The sequence below is a fragment of the Lissotriton vulgaris genome, chromosome 7, assembly GCF_964263255.1.
Source record: "Lissotriton vulgaris chromosome 7, aLisVul1.2, whole genome shotgun sequence".
NCBI classification, from domain to species: Eukaryota; Metazoa; Chordata; class Amphibia; order Caudata; family Salamandridae; genus Lissotriton; species Lissotriton vulgaris.
The window spans coordinates 1,076,376,128-1,076,397,802 of NC_141695.1; the positions used below are offsets into that span (position 1 = coordinate 1,076,376,128).

The 21,675-nt window shown below is 41.6% G+C and overlaps 1 protein-coding gene across 1 annotated transcript in view; it reads left to right on the plus strand.

The window, feature by feature from the left end:
• NME5 (NME/NM23 family member 5) overlaps window positions 1-19,825 on the plus strand; it is a 110,703-nt gene extending 90,878 nt beyond the window's left edge. Inside the window, exons 5-6 of the mRNA XM_086928850.1 lie at window positions 15,955-16,073; window positions 19,608-19,825. Coding sequence (XP_086784976.1) covers window positions 15,955-16,073; window positions 19,608-19,688 — 200 coding nt within the window. The 3' untranslated portion in view covers window positions 19,689-19,825. The remainder of the gene's footprint in view (window positions 1-15,954; window positions 16,074-19,607) is intronic.
• The last annotated feature ends 1,850 nt before the right edge of the window (window positions 19,826-21,675 follow it).

The window sequence follows — 21,675 nt, forward strand, 5'->3', positions numbered from 1 at the left end:
TGTGAACAGTGGCATAACCAAATTAGCTTGAGGCTGTAATACCAAGCATATGTAATCTAAATACAGTTGTTTCAGACGGAAAAGCTGATTCTGTATTATCCAAACTCTTAATTAAGTTATCGTACCTTGAACCAGAAATATTCTCGTGAAGGCTGTTAACGACGTTGAAAACCACCTGTCAAGGCTTTCCTTCAAGGAGCGCTAATATTTCTTGCCCACGGCTACAACAAACATTAAAAAAAACGCTTAAGCAAATGCTCAAAACCGCAATTGCCAGCTCTATTACATGACGCCTGTATGTTAATGAGCGTACCTTTTTAAATTGATCCACACGCTCCGAATACTCCTCACTTTCGAAAATCGCCGATCAATCTTTCCTTCAAAGGAAGCTAGTTTTTCTTGCCCTCAGCTACAAGAAACATAAACACGCTTAAGTAAACGAGCAAAACCGGAATTGCTCGCTCTGTTACCCAACACCCGGCCATTACCCTTACATGTCTCTGAGTCGATCCACGCGCTGCAGAAATTCTTCACATTCGAAAAACGCGATTATTTTTAAGCGATCTGCGACGGGCATATGAAGTAACGGCGATAAACATAAACAACAGACTAAACCTATCAACTTCCTGCACCGAACATTGCCTCGTTGATCAACATAACGACAGACTCATGTTCCCGACAACCACGGCGGCCATCTTAAGTGAATTTTTGAAAACAATGTGTCAAACCACCTGAATATAGTGTCAAAGCTGCCTATGGTAATGATCAGATTAGAAAACAAGAGAAGTAGATAAAGTAAAATGAAATAAGAAATAGTATCTAAAAATGTGAAGAAATAAAGAAAAGATAAAACAAATATGAAATATAGTTTGTGGTGTCTCTTATTTCAAAAACTAACATATTCATGCATCAATAATGACTTAATTTAGTAGTACCAGAATGTACATTAATATTTGATTGCTCAAAACCGAACAGTTTGCGATGTGGTCCAATACATTCATTGAATATACATGGATGCTATCATTATCCATACTGTTTGGTAATTCAACATGAGTTAAGGAAGGTCTATAGCCAAGTGACAAAATCAAAATATGTTTATGTGGAGATCATGGTTGATATAGCTTACATATGAGATTGAGAATGGAAAGTCCAACTATATATAGATAATCTCAAACAATGAAATATTCTCATTTGATTTTATTGGTATATATTATATATATTTATCAATTCTTTTAAGATTTACATATTTTATATTCTTTTTGTGTTTTTCTCTTCTGTTTTCTTTTCTTATAGTTGTTTTTCAATATAACAAAAGTCAGTTAAAAGCATACTAGAAAAAATATACATAACCAATAGACATGAGACTGAAAAAAATGTAGAAGGCAAAGCGGTAGATGTCACAACGCGCGTTTCGGCTCTTGAGCCTTCTTCAGGTTACCGTCTATTGCAAAAAATGTGTGCTTACTCAAACCTAAATCTTGGCTAAGATGTGACAGGTCAGTCGATATTTAGGGTTTCTTGATATCTTCAAATGCAGGTAGATGAAAGCGAAGAACATATATGTTGTAGCTGTCAACGGATGGGGGTGATATCTAGGAGTCACTAGATTTATTTATTTATTTGGCGATTTTTAGAGCGCACAAATACCCGTAGGTGTCTCGGCGCTGTAGTTGCAAAACTCTCGGGGGCAGTATGGGAGGTTTAGGCAGGGAACAGCCATGTCTTCAGTTTTTTTCTGAAGTTTAGGAGGGTAGGAGCACACTTGATGTGTATAGGAAGAGTGTTCCACAATTTGGCAGTTGCCACTGAGAAGCGTTTGTCACCCCAGTTGGCCCTTCTTGTACGAGGGACCATGAGTAGATCAGTTCCTGTCCGTTATCTACAGTTTATTGGCACTGGGGGTAGTATAGGAATGAACTTGCTGGACATGAAAATAAAAGATGTCTTTGAAGTTTCTTCACACTTAAGTTATGAGGCAAATGGATGACGAGGATAAACGATAATAGCATCAAAGGAATTGTTCATTATCTGGGGATAGCCAGAGAATTGCTTCCCAGGAGTTTGGATCTGTGTAATAATTAACGTTCATATTGCCATATCTGCTGAGAATGGCTGAAGGTTTCTAACTCCCGGTATTTAGAAGAAACGACCGCCTGTGACTGAGGACACTGGATACAAACCTTCTTCACATTCGAAAAACGCGATTGTTTTTAAGCGATCTGCGACGGGCATATGAAGTAACGGCGATAAACATAAACAACAGACTAAACCTATCAACTTCCTGCACTGAACATTGCCTCGTTGATCAACATAACGACAGACTCATGTTCCCGAAAACCACGGCAGCCATCTTAAGTGAATTTTTGAAAACAATATGTCAAACCACCTGAATATAGTGTCAAAGCTGCCTATAGTAATGATCAGATTAGAAAACAAGAGAAGTAGATAAAGTAAAATGTAATAAGATAAAAATAGTAACTAAAAATGTGAAGAAATAAAGAAAAGCTAAAAAAAATATGAAATATAGTTTGTGGTGTCTCTTATTTCAAAAACTAACATATTCATGCATCAATAATGGCTTGATTTAGTAGTACCAGAATGTACATTAATATTTGATTGCTGAAAACCGAACAGTTTGCGATATGGTCCAATACATTCATTGAATATACATGGATGCTATCATTATCCATACTGTTTGGTAATTCAACATGAACATGATCTTACTGGTAAATGTCACGAAATCATGATTCTAGTATGGTGACAAGGATTCTAGGTTTAAAAGAAACATATCATGTCTAATTTGTCATTGAGACCTTTCTGTATCATAGTTTCAAGAAAATCTATCCACCAAATTTCTCTTTGAGATAAATATTTTCCATTGTCTTGGTCAGGTAACAACTGTATCTGTTCGAGTACTTGGAATCTAAGTTGAGGGATAGTATGTTTCATTTCCAACCAATGGGTAACTAAACATGATGTTAGAGACTTATTCCGAATTCTACTTTTGTGTTCCGTTATTCGTATTTTACCTTTTGGCGTAGGATCAGATCATGTCTCCACAAGGTGTTGTCGTGGGACCTCCCGCTAGATCCACGGCTCTTCCTAACAGCACCTATTGTTTCTAGCTCTCACCATGGCCAAGATGGACATAGCGCATATGTGGAAGGCGACATCTCCCCCGACATTAGGCAAGTGGAAAATGGAGCTTGATAAATGTATGGGGGCTGAGATTGCTGTTTTTGAGGCCCCAGGGTGCCCTGCGAAACATTGCAAAATATGGACTCGATGGGCGGATTATCAAGGAATCGACCTTCCTCCTTTACCGGAGGTAGATCCCTGAGAGTGGCCCTACTTTTCTTGAGCCTCAGTTTTCCCACTGTATGTTTTACATTGGTTGTATCGCCATGTTTTATAATGCACTCAACCACAAATGCACCATTTCTAAGACATCTTGGGAGGCTTCCACCACTCTGCAATTGCGGCACCTGGTGCACTACTAGTTGGGGGATGAAGTCCACTTTACTCCAGAGGGGCCAGGAAGTCCTCTTGGTACCTCCTGTAAGTCCTACTCAGCGGGATTCCTGAGAACTCCCTTTCTCTACCACTCTGCAAATGTGATTACCACTTAAAAATACATAGACATTCACTGACAAAACCGAAGGTTACAGGGACGTTATAGTTACGAATTGGCATTTCAAAAACATTAGAAATTCACTGAAAAAAACAAAGGTTACAGGGACGTTATAGTTAGGTAATGGAATTAAAAACAAGCATTGGCATAGCCAATAGGTCTCGTCTTTGGGACCTTGTAAGTGTTTAGCGATGCAACAGTGATGTTGCACCAAGAAAATTGTGCTGCATTACTAAATACTTATATGGGGCTTGCCTCAGCATGCATGCACTTGCCCTTATTTTCCTTTACAGACATTAGTTCCTGCTGTGGGCCCAGGGCTGGAGGACTGGCCTCAATCTCTGGTGACATGGATCTGGAGGTGGAGAGTCTCTGCAATTCATACCAGCAGCACTGCAAGTATGCACCAGGCCCAGTGCAACTTTTGGAGTCGGCACTGGCAGTGAATGTATTTTGAAACATTCGAGGCATATGGTGCATGCACTCCACAGCTCATGGCCTAAACCTCAGACCTGTCCTGCCAGGACGCCCACCCTGGGGCCCAAAAGCCAAGTTATTGGCCTCGCCGCCCGCCATTAATTATTTCCGAGCAGCTGGCCTTCTTAAGGCCACTGGGTGAGGGAGACTGCACTGCTCCATCCCTCCCCTGGCGCGCTTTTATGCAGTGAGGAGAACTGGGCATGTGGCTGAGAGCATCACTCTTTGGAAATCGCATTGTTGCTGCTGTCCCACGCTGTTTTAAGGTGTTTAATGGCGTTGATTTGTGAAGCTCACAAACCCAGTTCTATTGTTACAAAATATTCACAATCGTGGTGACCGTGCCCAAGTACCACCATCGCATAAACCACTAATTTCAGGGTGACATCACACCAGCAATAACTGTTGTAACTTTTATCAACACTTTTCCTGAGAAATCTCCAAGTTTCAGTACTATTAATTCAGTGAGGTTTGGGGAAGATTCTGGCATTGAGAGAAAGTTCGGCATTGATCGATTTAGGGCCAGCGAGACTTTCTGTCAAAATGAGGGATATTGTTAGTCAACAAACACTGGTCTAGCTGAGGGAGACTTGAGTTTCCTGTAGTGAAAAGATTGCACGAAAAAAAACTATTGTAACGTAGCCATTTATCCTTTGCAAGTCGATACTGTGAGTGCCAATAAAAACGAAAATAGCAACAACTCATGTTATTTACTATAATTAGAAATGGCCTTAGGAACTATTTAATAAATTATTGTAGTGCCAACCATACTGCCATTTTCAAACACAATTGACCATGGTGGCAAAGTTTTGGAACATTTTGGATTCCAAGCAATATCTGTATACTGGGTTGAAGTGGACCGGGTGCAGAGAGGTATTGCTCAGTCCAAACATGACTGGTGGGGTTTGCGTCAGCAGCCATGCGCTTGGTATTTTTTTCCTCTTAGGGTCAATTCTCATTAAATTGGCGGGTGGAGTGGCCTTCCAAATAAGTTCAAACTAAGGAAAGCACACCCGTGGATAAGCAGAAGCAGTACTGGAGACATGAAGAGATCACGTGGATTTCAATTCAGGGATATGCAATGTAGTCCCTGGATGATGTCCAGGAGAGGGGAACACAAATGATTTATTTATCAGTCTCAATTTTTTTTACAAAATGTCCCTCTTCCTAGTTTTAAAATGTTGACGTGTATGTCCTAGTATTACTGAAAGAGCAAGAAAGCGACTCAAAACTGCGCGTACTCATTGAGAGTAGTGGTTAATGCATGCAAGGCAGTTATTTTTCTTCAGTTTTACATAGCGGGAACTCGACCCGAAGGTATTGGAGCGCTTTACATGAGCGACAATCAGCCTCCAGCTGTAGCTCCGCCATTGAGAAATAGGAAGCGCATGGACCTTGAGTGACTGTTAAGGCTTGTGCTTGAAGATACAGTCAACCCTAAGAGTTAACCCCCCTACTGTTACCAACCAACAGATTACACTTAAAATACTACATCTCAATGTTAGATCCTTGGTCTGCCACCACTTAGATGTCTTTACTATACTTACAGACGAACAGCCTGACATTTTCTTTTTAACAGAAACATGGCTTCATGATAATGCCAAAGCAGCTATTAACCTTGCGCTTCCTGATGAGTACGTCATGTATACTTTGAACCGCAACTCACGAGGTGGCGGAATTGCGGCTGTAATTAGATCATGCTACCCATGCTCATGGAAGACCATTCCCATAGCTGGTTGTGAAAGTGCCCATTTTGCCATTTCCATAAATCCCCACCTTACCATCTCTGGACTACTCATCTACAGACCCCCTGGCTCGGACGCCGCCTTCCGGCTCGCCCTTCCTGAGGTTGTCTCCTCGCTGGCCCTTAGATCGGCTAATTTTAGCATCATAGGTGATCTCAACCTTCACTTAGATATTCCACTCTCTACTACCGCTAGTAGTTTCCTTGCAGATCTTGAGGCCCTACAGCTGCATCAGCTTATTAATCATCAGACTCATGTGGGCCGGCATATCCTCGATCCCTTTCTGACGAATCTTCACAATGTTATCACTCTCCCACCCAGACCCATGGCCTGGACAGATCACCACCTAATAGAAGTTCAGCTAATATGCAACATCTCTCCTTTTAAGAACTCCACTCCACCGATTTTTAAGCGGCCTTGGAGAAAACTGAGATTGGCTGACTTCCATCAGCTTCTGTCATTGCATCCTCCTGACCCTCCTAAAGATGCCTCGCTGGGATACGACCACTTCTGTGAGTGGCTGACCCTAGCCTTGGACTCCCTAATCCCTGCTAGATGGAGCAAAGTTCGACCTGGTCCTTCTAGCTCGTGGTACAATGATTCCCTTAGGCTTCTTAAGACTGCCTGCAAACGAGCAGAAAGAGCCTGGCGTAAGTCTTATGATCTCAACCTCAAGCAGACTTACTTGACTAGTATTAAAGTATACCACCGAGCCATATGCAAAGCCCGAGCCACGTTCTACTCCGAGGAGTTTAAGAATAGCCCTAATCCGACAAAACTCATCTTTAAGGTCTGTAAAGACCTTATCAGCAAGAAAACGGCGGCAATAGAAAAACGCTCCTTGAATCACTGCGAAACGCTAGCGGCCTTCTTTGTAGAGAAAGTCGAGGCGATCTACCTGTCATTCCCTCCGCAAACTGTACCTGTAACCAACTTAGGAAGCAATCCCACGATCACTAGATCTCTCTGGCTTATACCTAAGCCATCTCAGGAAAAGTTCAAAGCCCTTACTATAAAAGTTAAATCAGGCTCACCCGCTGACCCCTTAAGACCTGCACAATTCAATGAATCCGCAGAGATTTGTTTGCCTCCTGTGCTCGATCTAATTGGGCTATCCTTTGAGTCCGGGACTGTTCCCAGTAAATGGAAACAGGCTACGGTTATCCCTATTTTAAAAAACCCACCTTGGACCCTTCTAAGCCTGAATATTATCGACCCATCTCCCTCCTCCCATGGGTATCCAAACTTGCGGAGGCACATGCCAACAAAATCCTGTCTAACCATCTTCAAAACTCAGGCATTCTGGATCCATCCCAGAATGGTTTCCGCGCAGGCCATAGCACGGAAACTGCTTTGTTGGCCATGGTGGAGCAATTGCGGAAGATGATAGACGCAGGACAGACGGCGGCACTGATCCTGTTGGATCTCAGTGCCGCTTTCGACACTGTCTCCCATCCCATCCTTCTTCAACGACTACAAGAGGCCGGTGTGGAGAATACCGCACTAGAATGGTTTTGTTCCTTTTTATCTGGACGCACCTTTAAAGTCTCCACCCCCCCCCATTTGAATCTGCCCCACGCAACATTTCCCAAGGGGTCCCGCAAGGCTCGGCTCTCAGCCGACTCTTTTCAATTTATACGTGCAGACGCTAGCCACTATTGCAAAAAACTGTGGTTTAACCATGGTGTCGTACGCCGACGACACCCAGCTAGCGGTTGCACTAAATGGGGACCCTGCGGTTGAAGCCCCGAAATTTCAGATAGCCCTAAAGGAGGTGGCCAGTTGGATGACGAAGAACTGTCTCCAACTTAACGCAAAAAAACCAGAGGTCTTAGTTCTGGGTAAACAGGCTCATCTTTGGGGAGACCACTGGTGGCCACCGGAGCTAGGCCAAGCCCCCACTCCTGTGACAGAGGCTAAGAACCTCGGGGTCTGGATTGATTCCAACGTGACTTTCATCCCCATACTAAAAGAGTTGCTGGGACCTGTTTTGGGGTGCTGCAGAGCCTCAGACCCATTTTTTAATTTTTCGATGCTCCTACAAGACAACTCATTGTCCAAGCTACAGTACTCTCTAGGTTGGATTACGCCAGTTCGCTTCTTTTGGGCGTTAACCAAGCTGATTTAACACGCCTTCAGCGTGTGCAAAATGCAGCCGCCAGAATGCTAGTAGGCCTGCCCAAATTCTGTTCCGCCAGTCGCACCATCTACGATCTTCATTGGTTGCCTGTCGGACAGAGGATCAAGTTCAAAGCTCTGTGCCTGGCCTTTAAGATTCTAAAAGCCTCTTCACCTCCTATCCTTGCACAGGCAATTACCTACTACACCCCTGCTAGAGTACTACGTTCGACGGGTCAATTTCTGGCCTGTGTCCCTCGCTTCAGGAGGGCCAGAGTGGGCGGTCGCTCCTTTGGCGTTCTGGCAGCGAGTCTCTGGAACGCACTACCTGTTGACATCCGTGCTACACCTGACATACTGTCTTTCCGAAGAGCTATCAAAACTTTTCTGTTTCCATTACTCTAATCTTGGTTCTGTCTAATTTCCTCTTCTGGTTGTGTTATTTTGTCCAATACAGCGCCGGGACGCCACTTTGCTGTGGCAGCTGTGGGCTCTATAAATTTTATAACATAACATAACATAACAAGATACAGAACACCACAAAACACCACAATTGTCTACAGAGGAGCGCTAGGCAATCGCGCAGTCACTTAAATGATCTGAAGTCACGTGTAATCCCCAGCTAGCCAATTGCACAGTCACTTATATGATCTGATGTTGCATGTAATTCCCTGTAAAAAACAAGCGAAATCGCGTAGAAACACCGCACCAGCACATCTTTAGTCCGTTCGTCCGCGTGAATCCGTATTGATTCCAAAAGGCCCTCACATGGCGAGCGCAGCGCGTGCGCGCTGTTCACGCCAGGCAAGACCTAAAAACTTAAAAATTCACTAAAAAAAACAAAGGATACAGGGACGTCAAAGTAAGGCTCAGATTTCACTCATTCAAAACCAGTGAAATTCAGCATCACCGATGACATCACTCATGACATCTCAAATTACATCACTGATGAAATCATCAACAGAATCACTAACGTACCAACACACACGTTCATAGAACCTTTCATGCACGCACTCCCACACAACCATTCACATACCCATTCACAGGCCCATACCAGTACTTACACACCCACTCACTGATTCATAGATCTACACATATATCCACTCACTCAGCCATACAGCTGCTCATACGCCCACTCACTCATTATTACAGCAACTGACATATCCACTCATACACCAATACAGCCACTCACACACAGAGTCAGTCACCCATAGAGCTACTCACACACCTAATCACTCACCCATACAATCAATCACACAGCCACTTACTGACACATACAGTTACACACACACACTCAATTTCTCATACAGATAGTAACACATACTCACTCACCTATACAGTCAGTGACACAAGCACATACTCACCCATACAGCCACTCTCACATTCACTCACTCACACATACACCACATCACTCACCTATACTGCCTTCCACAAACCCAGTTACTCACACATATATCACTGACACATCTACTCACTCAACCACATAGCCATACACACACTCAGTCACCCATACAGCTCGCCACACATATACTCAATAACCCAAACTGCGACTGACAAACCTACTCACTCATCCATACAGGCAGTCACACCCTCACCGACCAACACAAACACCCAGACACCCATACAGGTACTCATACAAGCAATCACTTACCCATACAGCTACTCAAGTACCCACTCACACACCAATACAGCCACTTAGAAACCAACTGACAGACTGATACAAACATTCACACAACCAGTCACTCACCTATACATTCACTGAGACACCTAACCACTCGCTTATACTGTCAGTCATGCACCCACTGAATCATCCATACTGGCACTCATACACCCACTGATTCACCATAACACCTTGGTATACATGTTTAAAACTCATAAACTTTTTGAAAACACTCCCAGTCACTGGTTGATGTTATCAGTGATGTAATCAGTGATGTCACTGACCATGTCATGAGTGATATGATATGTCAGGCAATACGCAGTGTATTTCGGGGCGTGAGTTATAGTTAGGTCTCCTAACTATAACAGCTGAATTTCACTGGTTTTGCATGAGTGATATCTGAGCCTAACTGTAACGTCCCAGTAACCTTTGTTTTTTTCAGTGAATATATATAGGGAGGGATACATAAGAGTGGAGCTGAGTGACTTACCTGGCATGCCGTGAGAGGTCATGCTGGGATTCGCAGTTTTGCCGATGCAGCTGCGGGTCTGTTTGTGACTCTAACTCCGCCCATCTGGATGACAACCACATGGTAGAACGACTGGGACTAATTAAAGGGAACTGCTGTGTGAGTGATGTTGGAGTAGGCATTTTAAAAAGGCAAAGCTCGAAACGCGTCATGCCGATGCTCTTTTATGTAAAATAAATCCTTTCCGAATTCCCGCTGTGTCCCTCCCGTTCTTTCTACCCAGGAACGTCTTGTGGCATATGATGCACGCTAAGCCCTGGGTGCGCTGGAGGAGACCCGCTTTCCTACGCGGACAGAGCCAGCTGACAGCTTCGGCATTTTCTTCGATATCCATGTTAATGGTTTGACTCTGACCCACCACAGCCACGATCGGCAGATGAGCCGCTGCAAGTTGCAGTCTGTGACTGCACAGAGATTTTTGGACTGGTACATCCATGTTTTCAGGCCGAGGTGACCGTGGTTAGTGTGGTTGAAGGCGTCTTGGGGACCCGGGTCAGGAATTTGTTTTCCACAACAACGTTCGCCACAGATCCCAACAACGTTCTTTAGGCATTCCAGTACCCAAGGAGGGATACATAAGAGTGGAGCTGAGTGACTTACCTGTCATGCCGTGAGAGGTGCATGCTGGGATTCGCAGTTTTGCCGATGCAGCTGCGGGTCCGTTTGTGACTCTAACTCCGCCCATCTGGATGACGACCACATGGTAGACGACTGGGACTAATTAAAAGGAACTGCTGTGTGAGCGATGTTGGAGTAGGCATTTGAAAAAGGCACAGCCCGAAACGCATCATGCCGATGCTTATGTAAAATAAATCCTTTCCCGGATTCCCCGCTGTGTCCCTCCCGTTCTTTCTACCCAGGAACGTCTTGCGGCATTTTAAATCTGTGCACAATAAAGACATTCATTGTCTTACATACTATGTCATTGACAAGGTCCCTATACCACGGAGAGATGGAGATAGGGAGAAATTATTAAGACAATTGGAGACAAAATATATCCTGAATTTAAACAGCAAATTTCCTTATGGCCTGAACAATACTGAAGACCTGCATACATTCTTTTAGAATATCTCTTTTCTGATTTGCTTGTATTTACTGACATATGATTTTTCCTTTTTTCCTCTTACCTAATAAATTGGAGGAGATCATAAATGTTATAAAGAATATTGTCATTACCAACTGTCTTGAACAATCCTGCAGGCTTGCAGCAATTAACACTATGATTAAAATCTAGACGACAATTGGTGGAATCATAGAGGAAGGGATATGATTACAATTACATAATCTCCCTAGATACTGCCGAGATAGACATGTAGATGAATACATTTTTTTAATATTCACTCATCTCTACGGTCATTTTAAGAGTTACTCATTATATATATTTTTTACTGTAGCACTAAGCACTTTGGCATTTTAGTAGGAATTAATCTACTGAGCACTTTACTGACACCTGAGATCAGGTGTCGAGATGTTGTAATAATTGGTTTTATACTTGTACATTATGAAATTTTATTAGCAGACGTGGACATATTAATCTTGCACATTTGCAACTGCATTTAGGCAGTAATTTTGCACAAGGCCCGTGGTATCTGGGAGTGAAATATCCAAGAGTCACGGGGAGAAAAGTATAAACCAAACAATTGCGTAATTTGTACAGACATAGCAGCATTTAGGCTGGGAGTTTACACATTTAATTCTGCATTATAAGAATGATTTATAACAGGTTTTATCTTGTAAATATGTATGAAATGTGTAAATAATGTGTAAATAATAATGTAAATAACTTTATAAATACATTGCATGGATTATTAGAATTATTTATTTGCGTACAGTTAGTCGGATATTTATGCATTTAAGCTGTTATATTATACCGACAAATGAACATTATATTGATAAAAACATTATGTATAATGTAACCAATATGTGCTCAAAGGAAGTGTAATTGCCATCTAAACCACAAGTATTTCTTCACTTTCCATAGTCACGTAGTGTCTTGAAATGAAAAAATGAGTATTTAAATGTTACCTCGTACTGCATGAAGGTTATGTGATCAAGGGTATTCGTTACCCGAAACGCGTCATGCCACTTGAAACTAAGAGGATATAATAAACTTGCCAATTTGCTCGAAGCTGCTTGGTGGTCCGTGATTTCTGTGTGCCGCATTGGAGAGACAGAAGCTGCTCGGATATATATATATATATATATATATATATATATATATATATATATATATATATATATATATATACACACACACATGGTCATGGTCCTGGGTAAGCACACTGCACTCTGGGGCCCCCAACACTGCCTCGACTCTTTAAGACTTCTATCCATTCTTTCTTCCAAGGTTAAGAACCTAGGTTTTGTCCATGACAAAACACTGTTGATGAAACCTCAGGTGTTTAAGGTCACCTCCACTTGTTTAGCTGTGCTGAAATTGGTGATGATCTTAGAATAAGGCAGACAGATTGCTGTATGAGCTTCCTAATCATGCTTCAGTCTTCTCACATCTCTTCTTGGAGCTGCATTGGTTCACTGTCTCTAAACAGATTCAATTTAGGTCACTCTGCTAAATGTTTAATGGCAAAGCTAGAATAGCTCAACGTTACATTCAGGACCTTGTGATACCTTACATCCCTTCTTGTTCCTTGAGATCTTCCGTCCTGGCCTTTTCTATTGTATGTAGGTTCCATCTTGCCCGGATGGGAGGGTGTTCTTTCGCAAGCTGGGTCCAAGACTGTAGCACTCCCTTCCCAAATCCCTCAGGGACTGTACTTCTTTGCTTGTGTTCCACAAAGGCTTGAAGACATACCTATACTAAGTTGGCACTCTGGTTTTTTGTCATGCTTAGCGCCGGGTAACCCTTTTTGTGTAGCTATGAGCTTTATTAGACTATAAAATAAATAAATGTGTGTGTGTGTGTGTGTGTGTGTGTGTGTGCATTCTTTTTCTCAACGAGGGTGTATTTAATTTCTGTTGACCCCTGTGGGTTAGGGTGTATAAATCTGAATGAGTGAGCATTTTGAAATACAGACGGGCAGGGAGAGAATAAGGGGCCAGTCTTAACCCGAAAACTCTTAGTGAGAGATACAATTGAGCAGAGGCTGTGGTGATTATCAAGCCAACTGAGTGGACAGATAATCAGGATGAGTTGGTTAAGGAAGACATCAATCCGCAAGTGTTATCAGGGGCACTAAAGGATTATAGGGAGGTTTCACCAAATAAACAATTTGCTGAATAGAGTCAGGAGGAAGTCTTAAAAGCAACCAAAGAAGTGGACTGGACATGGAGAGCGATGAAGACATTTTTTGTTTGTTAGATTTTGTTTTATTGTTTTTACTGTGGCCCAGAATAAGGGAGGAGTCTCCACGACACGATCTGACAGAACCGGTCTTCATTTTACAGAACCTTTGAAAGAAGGAAGAATAAAGCCTGGAGTTAATCTATTGTTTTCAAACCATTATGCTCTGTACTAGGTTGTGAGATATCATTAAAAGACAATATTTCCCCCTTCGCTGTCCTCTTTTATTGGCTGTGTTGAACCCATTTAGGCCAGACAACATGGTGATTTTACAGTGACTTTAAAATGTCATGCAGCTTGCAAACTGCATGGTATAGGTTAGAACTTTATGCTTTTTCCCCCAGTCTTTCATAATGGTAATGTTGTTAAGAAGGGTTTGTTTGGGTAGGTAGAAATACATTCTTGTTAGTAAAGCCTACCCCAACTACTGTGGGGCTTTTTAAATCCTGGGTTTGCGCTTCTGCAGAACAAACACTCTCAAAATATACTGCCTACTAGTATGGAAGCTCCTACACCTAATTGTCAAAAGTAGCAATTCCTTTAGGCGGATTTACGCACATATGATTCATTGTCTCTGTATAATATGTGTGTGACGTAAAGCATTCTGACATCCTATATTGGTATGAATAGCGCTATTAAACAAATAAATTGCATGTGAGAGAGGAGCTATGGAGAGATGAGGGACTCTATTGGATGCTGGTAGGGAGGGACTCAGTAGAGATGGAGGTCATGGGGATTGCTAAAAACAGCTTTTGCACAGGGCGCCACTTTCTCTAAAGCCGGCCCTGAAGCACCACAGGGTGAATATGACCTGATGAATTAGGATTGACTGTGCCTTGGTGGTTCTCCAATAATCCCCTTCTATCTCATAAACATTGCTGGTGGTTGCTGTTCAAGCCCAGGTCTCTGATCCAGGATGCCAGGTCATTAAGGAGGCAAAGCACCCTTTCACAAGATTATAATCCTTCAAGTGGAAAATATTCTTCAACCTGGGTCTCAAGAAGCAGGTTAATTTGATATAACCTCAGGAAGGGGCACTACCTTTTCTTCTTTATTTGGCTAAATCAAGCTTCTTCTGTGCCTTTTAGAAAGTACATTTCATATCACAATCCTGGTGAATTAAGATTTCATGGCGGCCCCAAAAGGCCTTCTCTCCAGACCGGCGCCCTGCCTTCTTTGGGAGTTGAGAACAGTTACATATTTGCCAACTACCCACACCTGCGCCGCGGTGCAGCTTATACTGGTGCACCCAGCAAAGTTGAGGACAGTGCATCCAATTAATAAAAACAATGTCCTGTCCTGGGAGTACTAAATTATACATAAAGTGATTACTAAGAGCCAATCCCAGTCCATCGTTATTTTGCAACCCATGCCACCTCAGTAAGGGATGTCGCCCCAGGGTAATTACCAGTGGCTGAGTTTTTGTATACTTCAGTGCGTCACCCTAAGTGGGAAGAGTATGCCCAGACGTGGGTACCTTGCACATTGTGTCACTGGATCGAAGCTATTCCTGGCAGATGAGCCCAAATCTGGGCAAAACTGTCCCTACCTAGGTTGCCAGTGTTCCGGTTCAGGGAGGCCCTGAGCTGGCAGTTTTGACAGGACTGTTCCCATTGGAGCAGGGTCAACACTGATTTGCATATGGTTGGGTCCAAACTGAGGTGACATGGTGTACAAAATAACAATTGACTGGGATGCGGCCTAACTAATTGCCACTGGCTGCGGTTAATTCAAGCACTAAGTTTGACAGTTCTGAAATCTCGGCTCCCTCTTTCAGTGGGAGAGTTTTAGGAGGGAGCTGGGAACCCCCCACCCTCATGCCAGTGAAGTGTGTGACTTCGCCCACCTGCAGGTGTATTCCTGATCAGTCTCTTGGTCCCCTATGCTTACTCCTAAGCGGCACTCTCAGGGGGCACGCTGACTGTGCGCACCTAACATGTGGTACCCAATGAGTGAGCGTCCCAACAGCTGTTTTGCTTCTACTTCTGCATCCATCATGGGTGCAAATGCATTATTCCCTTACTTGCAAGGGACTATGCGACGTACAAATGTGATAACACCCCCTTGCTATTATGTGGGTTGGCAGGTCTGCCATCTTTAATATTTAAACTGCTTCTCTCATATTATGGGCTTTGATTTCCTTAAGGTTAAGTTGCATTGAATTAAAGATTTTCGTTTTGTCTGGTTTTTTTTCTGCCTGCGTTCTTTAAGCTAAATACGTGCATGCTTCCTTGTGCTCCTTGATGTTTCAAGAAAAACCAGCTTAACAAGGCTTAAATAATACAAGACGCCATCATTAGGATCAAATAAAACATGGCGGTTAGCAGAATGAAACACGCTCCTCTCTTCTCCGCTTCCCGAACTGACAAATGACAAATCTGCGATTTAATAAAGCAAAGAACACATTTTTGTATTTACTGGTGCCAAGAATTAAAAGCCTTTTTTCTTTTTTGCATAAGTGAAGACAATTAACAAGCGTTTCTCTTTTTTCAGTGATTATTGAACCAATTCCAGTTGGGCAAGCTGCCAAAGACTACCTGAGCCTCTTTGTGAATCCTACGCTGCTGGCTGGCCTGACGGAGCTGTGCAAACATAAGCCCGCTGATCCAATTGTATGTATTTCATGTGTTCTGCAGGTGCATGGAATCTGTTCTTATTTCCTTCCGATGATGATGTTCTTTTCGTAAAGTTGGGGGGTGGGGGGGTTCGGCACAGGGACGTAGCTATCATTGTTTCTGTGGCACTGGGGCCTAGAGCTCTGCGGGGCCCATTGAACGCTGACAATGGCTGTGTTTTCCTTCGCCGGCAGCTGTAAAAGAGGTCATTTTCATGCTCACACTGTGGCTACAGGCATCCTTGCCACGCTACTGTTGGGGGTAAAGGTCGATCTATTGCCCGTTATGCCAGCTGATACATAGGGCAGCATGGAAGGCCTCCTCTTCTGTTTATCTTGAGCAAGTTTCTGTAACCCACCGGTGATTCAGAACCCTCATTTCCGTTCCACACTTCTCCTCCAGGTCTTTGGGGGTAAAGGTCGCTTATGTGTTTACATCACTTGTGCGAGTGTTGTTTATTTTTATTAAGGGTTCTCACATTCTTAACAGTTCGTTAATCTCAGTCATCTCAGGTGCCATTTTATAGGACAAGTTGATGTGAGATGTGCAGCTTGGCCTCCTCTTCATGCCTCCTTAGTAAAATCTCATGGCCACCCAGAGATATGGTAAAGTAAGTTAAATGACTGATCATTGTATCTGAATGGCGAAACACTGACTAGTGTAGAAACACAATATACATATATTGATTTTATAGGGCCAGCCATTCTTCAAATATTCCCCACTGAACCCCTATGGGGTTGATTGGAAATGAGCATCATAAAGAAGTTGATCGGTTTTGTTTGGCTGCCCTGTTACATCCGGCAAGCCGTCCTGTTCTCGGAAATCACAAAACGCTTACAAGGGTACAGATTTACTAAACAATATTGATCCATATTCCCTACAATCACATGACGGGGACCTTGTAAATAAGTACTTGGATGCCATAAAATCTTTGGCTGCGTGTTTGAATAATGACTGGCAGAAGAAATCTATGAAAGTAATGCTGCTTAGTTCAATTGGGTGGAAAAGGAATAGATGGTCACAGTGAATTGATGAACAAAAGTTAAGAAAGTTACTGTGTTTTCAGAAGACTTTCAAAGACAGCAAAAACAGTATAAAAATAAAATTAGACATAATTAGTCAATATTGAATAAGGAGATTTGAGAGGAAATTATGTCTACACTTTTACGAAAAGATGTTAAATTTTTGGGAGGATGATAAGATATGGTACTCAGTGAATGATAAACGTGAATATAGTATGGTGCCTCAGAAATTATGGCTAGAGTTTACTCTATATAAGGAAAAGTGAGACATTGCCCCCAAGGTAATAAGCCCTAAAACCGATTAGGCCCTAGCGCTCTTTTTTGTTTCATCAGTAAAAGATACATTAACGAGACGCAGGACCCATTGATCTGCCAGCAAAAAAGAATAACAAAATCTAATTTGGGCTGGTGGATAAAATTTATCTCTGAGGCATATAGAGCTTTTACAGTTACTGATGTTTACCCTTCAAATTGGAAAGGGGTTTATATTAAGTCCTTACATAAAAAGGGTGACCCTATGGCTCCCACAAACTGCAAGCTAAACAGCCTTATAGATGTAGGGGCTAAGATATATGAACAAATACTATTGCGTAGTCTTAGAATATGCTTTGAAGAGGGGAATTTGATTCCAGTAGTGCAGCTTCAAAGAAGGTCATTCTACTATTGAACATTATTTTAGCCTTTGGGCAATTATTCGTTAAGCAATTGAAGTGGGGTGAGTATTTTACACTTGTTTTGTTGATTTTCGACCAGATAAACCATTGTGGTCAAAATTAAAAAATTATGGAAATCCCTGGAGATATTTTAGAACTTTTGAGAGAATGCCACACAAATAATTGGGCCAGAGTAATGGTGGCCGAAGGGGAGGGAAGTGGTCTCTGAAGGAAAGGAAATATAGAATTCTTAGCGCCTGGGGTGTGTGTTGGTCCTAGCAATTTTCACATTATATTTAGCCGATCTGCCTAAAAGACAGGCAAAACATTCATGTTCACCAAAAACAGAGGAGCCGTCCATCCCGTGACTTCTTTATGCAGATGATTTAATAATCTTAGACAAAATTTACATTGGCATTAAAATGAAATTAACAGGATTCAAGCAGTATTGTGTAAGTTATAATTTTGTAATACATTTTGATAAAACCAAAATTATGATAGTTGGCAAAAAGAACAGATGGACAATTGGAAATACTCCAGTTGAGGAAGTAACAGAATATAAGTACCTGGGGCGAACTTTTAGTAGATCTCTTTCTTGGAGTTTGCACATTGATATCATAAAATCTAAAGCATTCTCAACCATCGGAGGTTTGAGCACAGTGCGATGGTTCCCACACAGTTACTGTACAGGGAGGAGGCTCTGGGTTTGAGTGGATTCCAAAATTGGGCAAAGATGGAAGTCTGTGTTTAAAGAATGTGCTTTCCCTTCCGAAATGTGCAATGGTCGAAGCAATCAGGATGGAATCTGGATTGAAACCATGGTCAGGGAATACTCTTGTTCACTGCATGAGATTTTGGGATAAATGAATACAGGCTGAGCACCCAATGTAGCAACCTGATGTAGATATGAAATAATACAAAGTGATCTTAGACGGGCCGAAGAGGTTAAATAGTTTTTGCAAGACATGGCACAAATTCTACAAATAAACAACCATAGTGCTGCACTCCCTACCGCCCTTTCAAAGAATGAATTAATGAAGCTGGGGATGTTGGTTTGGAGAGAAAAAGATCTGGTGTATCTAAGACAAAAGCCTTCTGCAATTGATTTATGTGAATCCTGAGAATCCAATACTCCCTTTCTTTTTTGCATGGGTTGCCCAATCATGCAATGTGCAGTACAATTTTAACGTTCAGAATTGGTCTTCATCCACTCCAATCGCACCTTGCCAGGATAGCATCTTTTAAGAACTCAGGAGGATTATGTAGTAATGGGTTTAATAGGCAATTAATGACTTTAAATGTTGCATTGGACTGTCTTTGATTTTTAAATCCACTTTGTAACATTTTAAAATCTATTTTTCTTTTAAATATAATGTAAAGACTAGATCTGCAGCTAGAATGTTCCTGTTTCATATGCAATACATGGATGTAGCCTATGCACTAGCAAGGTTGAAAATGTTTTTTAAAGATGTTGTGAAGGTGTCAAGTGTTTTGTAATTACTTATCGATCTTATGGTATTTTGTGGCATTTTGTTTATTTAAGGTTGTTGTAATATTGAGTTTTACTAATGGGTTTTAATTATCTGGTTTAAGGGACATTTTCCCACATAAACTTACATTTATGATAGTATTACTGCCTATGTTCACGAAGGAGAAATTGTATCTATGTTTTTTTCTTTTGTGATGGCAGCTGTTGAAGGAACGTATTTTAGAAACTGTTTTTTGAAGTTCTCCTCTGGAATGTAATATAAATGTGTAAATGTATTATCTCTCTTGAACATACTTTTAAGCAATGACTGTGTGAGGTTCAATGACTCAAAGTGATAATATCCTTACATTTTTCTTTTACAATGCAGACATGGCTTGCGAATTGGTTACTCAAGAACAACCCAAACAAACCAGATGTGCTGGATAAAATTATTGTAGAAGAACCTTAGGAATAAATATTCAATCAAAATATTCTTCCTTTTTATATGTGATGAATAAATAAAACATAATTTTATATATTTGTGTTATTCATAATTGCATTACATTTGAAGACGTTTTCATACTTATTAAAGAACATTCTCAGGAATTTATGATGTGCGGTTTTCAGTTTTGTTCACACTAAAAAAAATATTTTTAAAACTTGGGTCGCATACTTTCAACTGGTGTTATAACTGTTTATTTTGGTACATATGCTACTTTTACCTTCTGCCTATCTTTGAATACAAAATAAAATCCCTCCTTACTTGTACTTACCACTAGCTTGAGTATAAATGTTCAGCCCATTTAAAGAATATAAATAACGAGTAAAAAAAGCAAGATGACCCCATCTTTAGACATACTTAATATGATACTAAGGAGAAGACATAATTGCTGGAATACCTGTTTGTGCACTGTTTTTTGATGGATCTGAAGTGATGGTTTGTGCCATGCAGACCATCCCACCTGACCTTGATGATTCAGATGACTTCCTAAGTAAGACCTGTGTCTTTTGCGGACCACAATAAATCTATCTGATATATTTTCCCAGCAGTAAGAGGAAATTGCTAAAATTGGCTAAAATGCTCAGCCCCAAGACAAGGAGGTCAAGAGAGGCTAACAATCTAGTATTAGAAAACGAATGGATAATGTACATGATGAGCTTAGTATGTGGGATGAGAGGACACAATCGACTAACCATCATTTCAAGGACCAAGATTCATATTCTAAAGTGCTGGCCTGCGCTGTGTTCCTAATACTGGGCGTTGTGATTCCAGATACATTCAAAAAGACCTGCTGAAGGCTTTCAAGGTGTTCTGGCAAAAGGAGACTGCAGTTAAATGAAAGTGGAGAGACTAAGGGCCTGATTTAGATTTTGTACAGATCGGATCCTGCCGAGGCTTTTTCCGCGGTCTCCCCACCCACTGACTTGGCGGTCCACCAACCCTATTTAGAGGTTGGCTATTGCATAGATGAAAGACCGACACAGTCCTTCCGTCACCTTCAGGAAATCTCTACCGCGCTGACGATGGAATAGGCAAAAGCGGCTGTCGGAGGGAGGGCTGCCAGTTTCTCCACTGCACCAATCAGGATGTGCCTTCCTGCCAAAGCTACTGTGGCGGTAAACCTCCACACCTGAGTTGGCAGAGTGGAACACATATCGTGTGCCGCCATGAACCCGATCCTACACATCCTCCTCTGCTGCTGGCTGATCACGATGCAAATAATCACCGTCGTCACCAGTAATGAAGGTAACCTTCCTCATTGCTTGTTACCTTATTCACTTGGCTGTTCATATATGCCCAGGACTCATGGATTATTAAATTACTCACCCAAGCAATAGCATACCAATGTGTAATGCATATGTCTCTAATATTGACATTTAAGACATTTAAGGTAACACACTTGTATTACCACATTGTGTTCATAAATTAGTGCCTGTTGCCTTTCAAAAAAGGACACTTGCACAAAAAAGGATAGCAAGTAAAAAAAATCCAAGACACCATACAGGTGTGTGTAAATAAAGTATGAAAAGTGACACAATAAAAACATACGCATCACATGCCACTGGGATAAATGCTATGTAACCGCAAGTAGAAATTGCTCAAGACAAGCTGTACCCTCACCTCATACATTACCTGGAAAATCAACTACTGTCTCAAATTTGATGCACGCTACATATTCATCCATGTAAAATTTCCTTTTGTGTAGTGCAAGTCCTATATTGCTTACAATTTCACTTTGCACATAATATTACAAGGTGCAATGCATATGTGTACATACTTATCAGTAATCAAGTGAAACAAACACACCTGTAATAAAATGTCCTTAAATAACATCTATTTATTGGTGCAAGAGTCCACTCTTATGTTGAATGCCTGCACCTAAATTCAAATGACCATCACAGCCAGTATATGCAATTAAAATAGTAGAAATTTAAAAAGTATGTAGTAGTGCTGG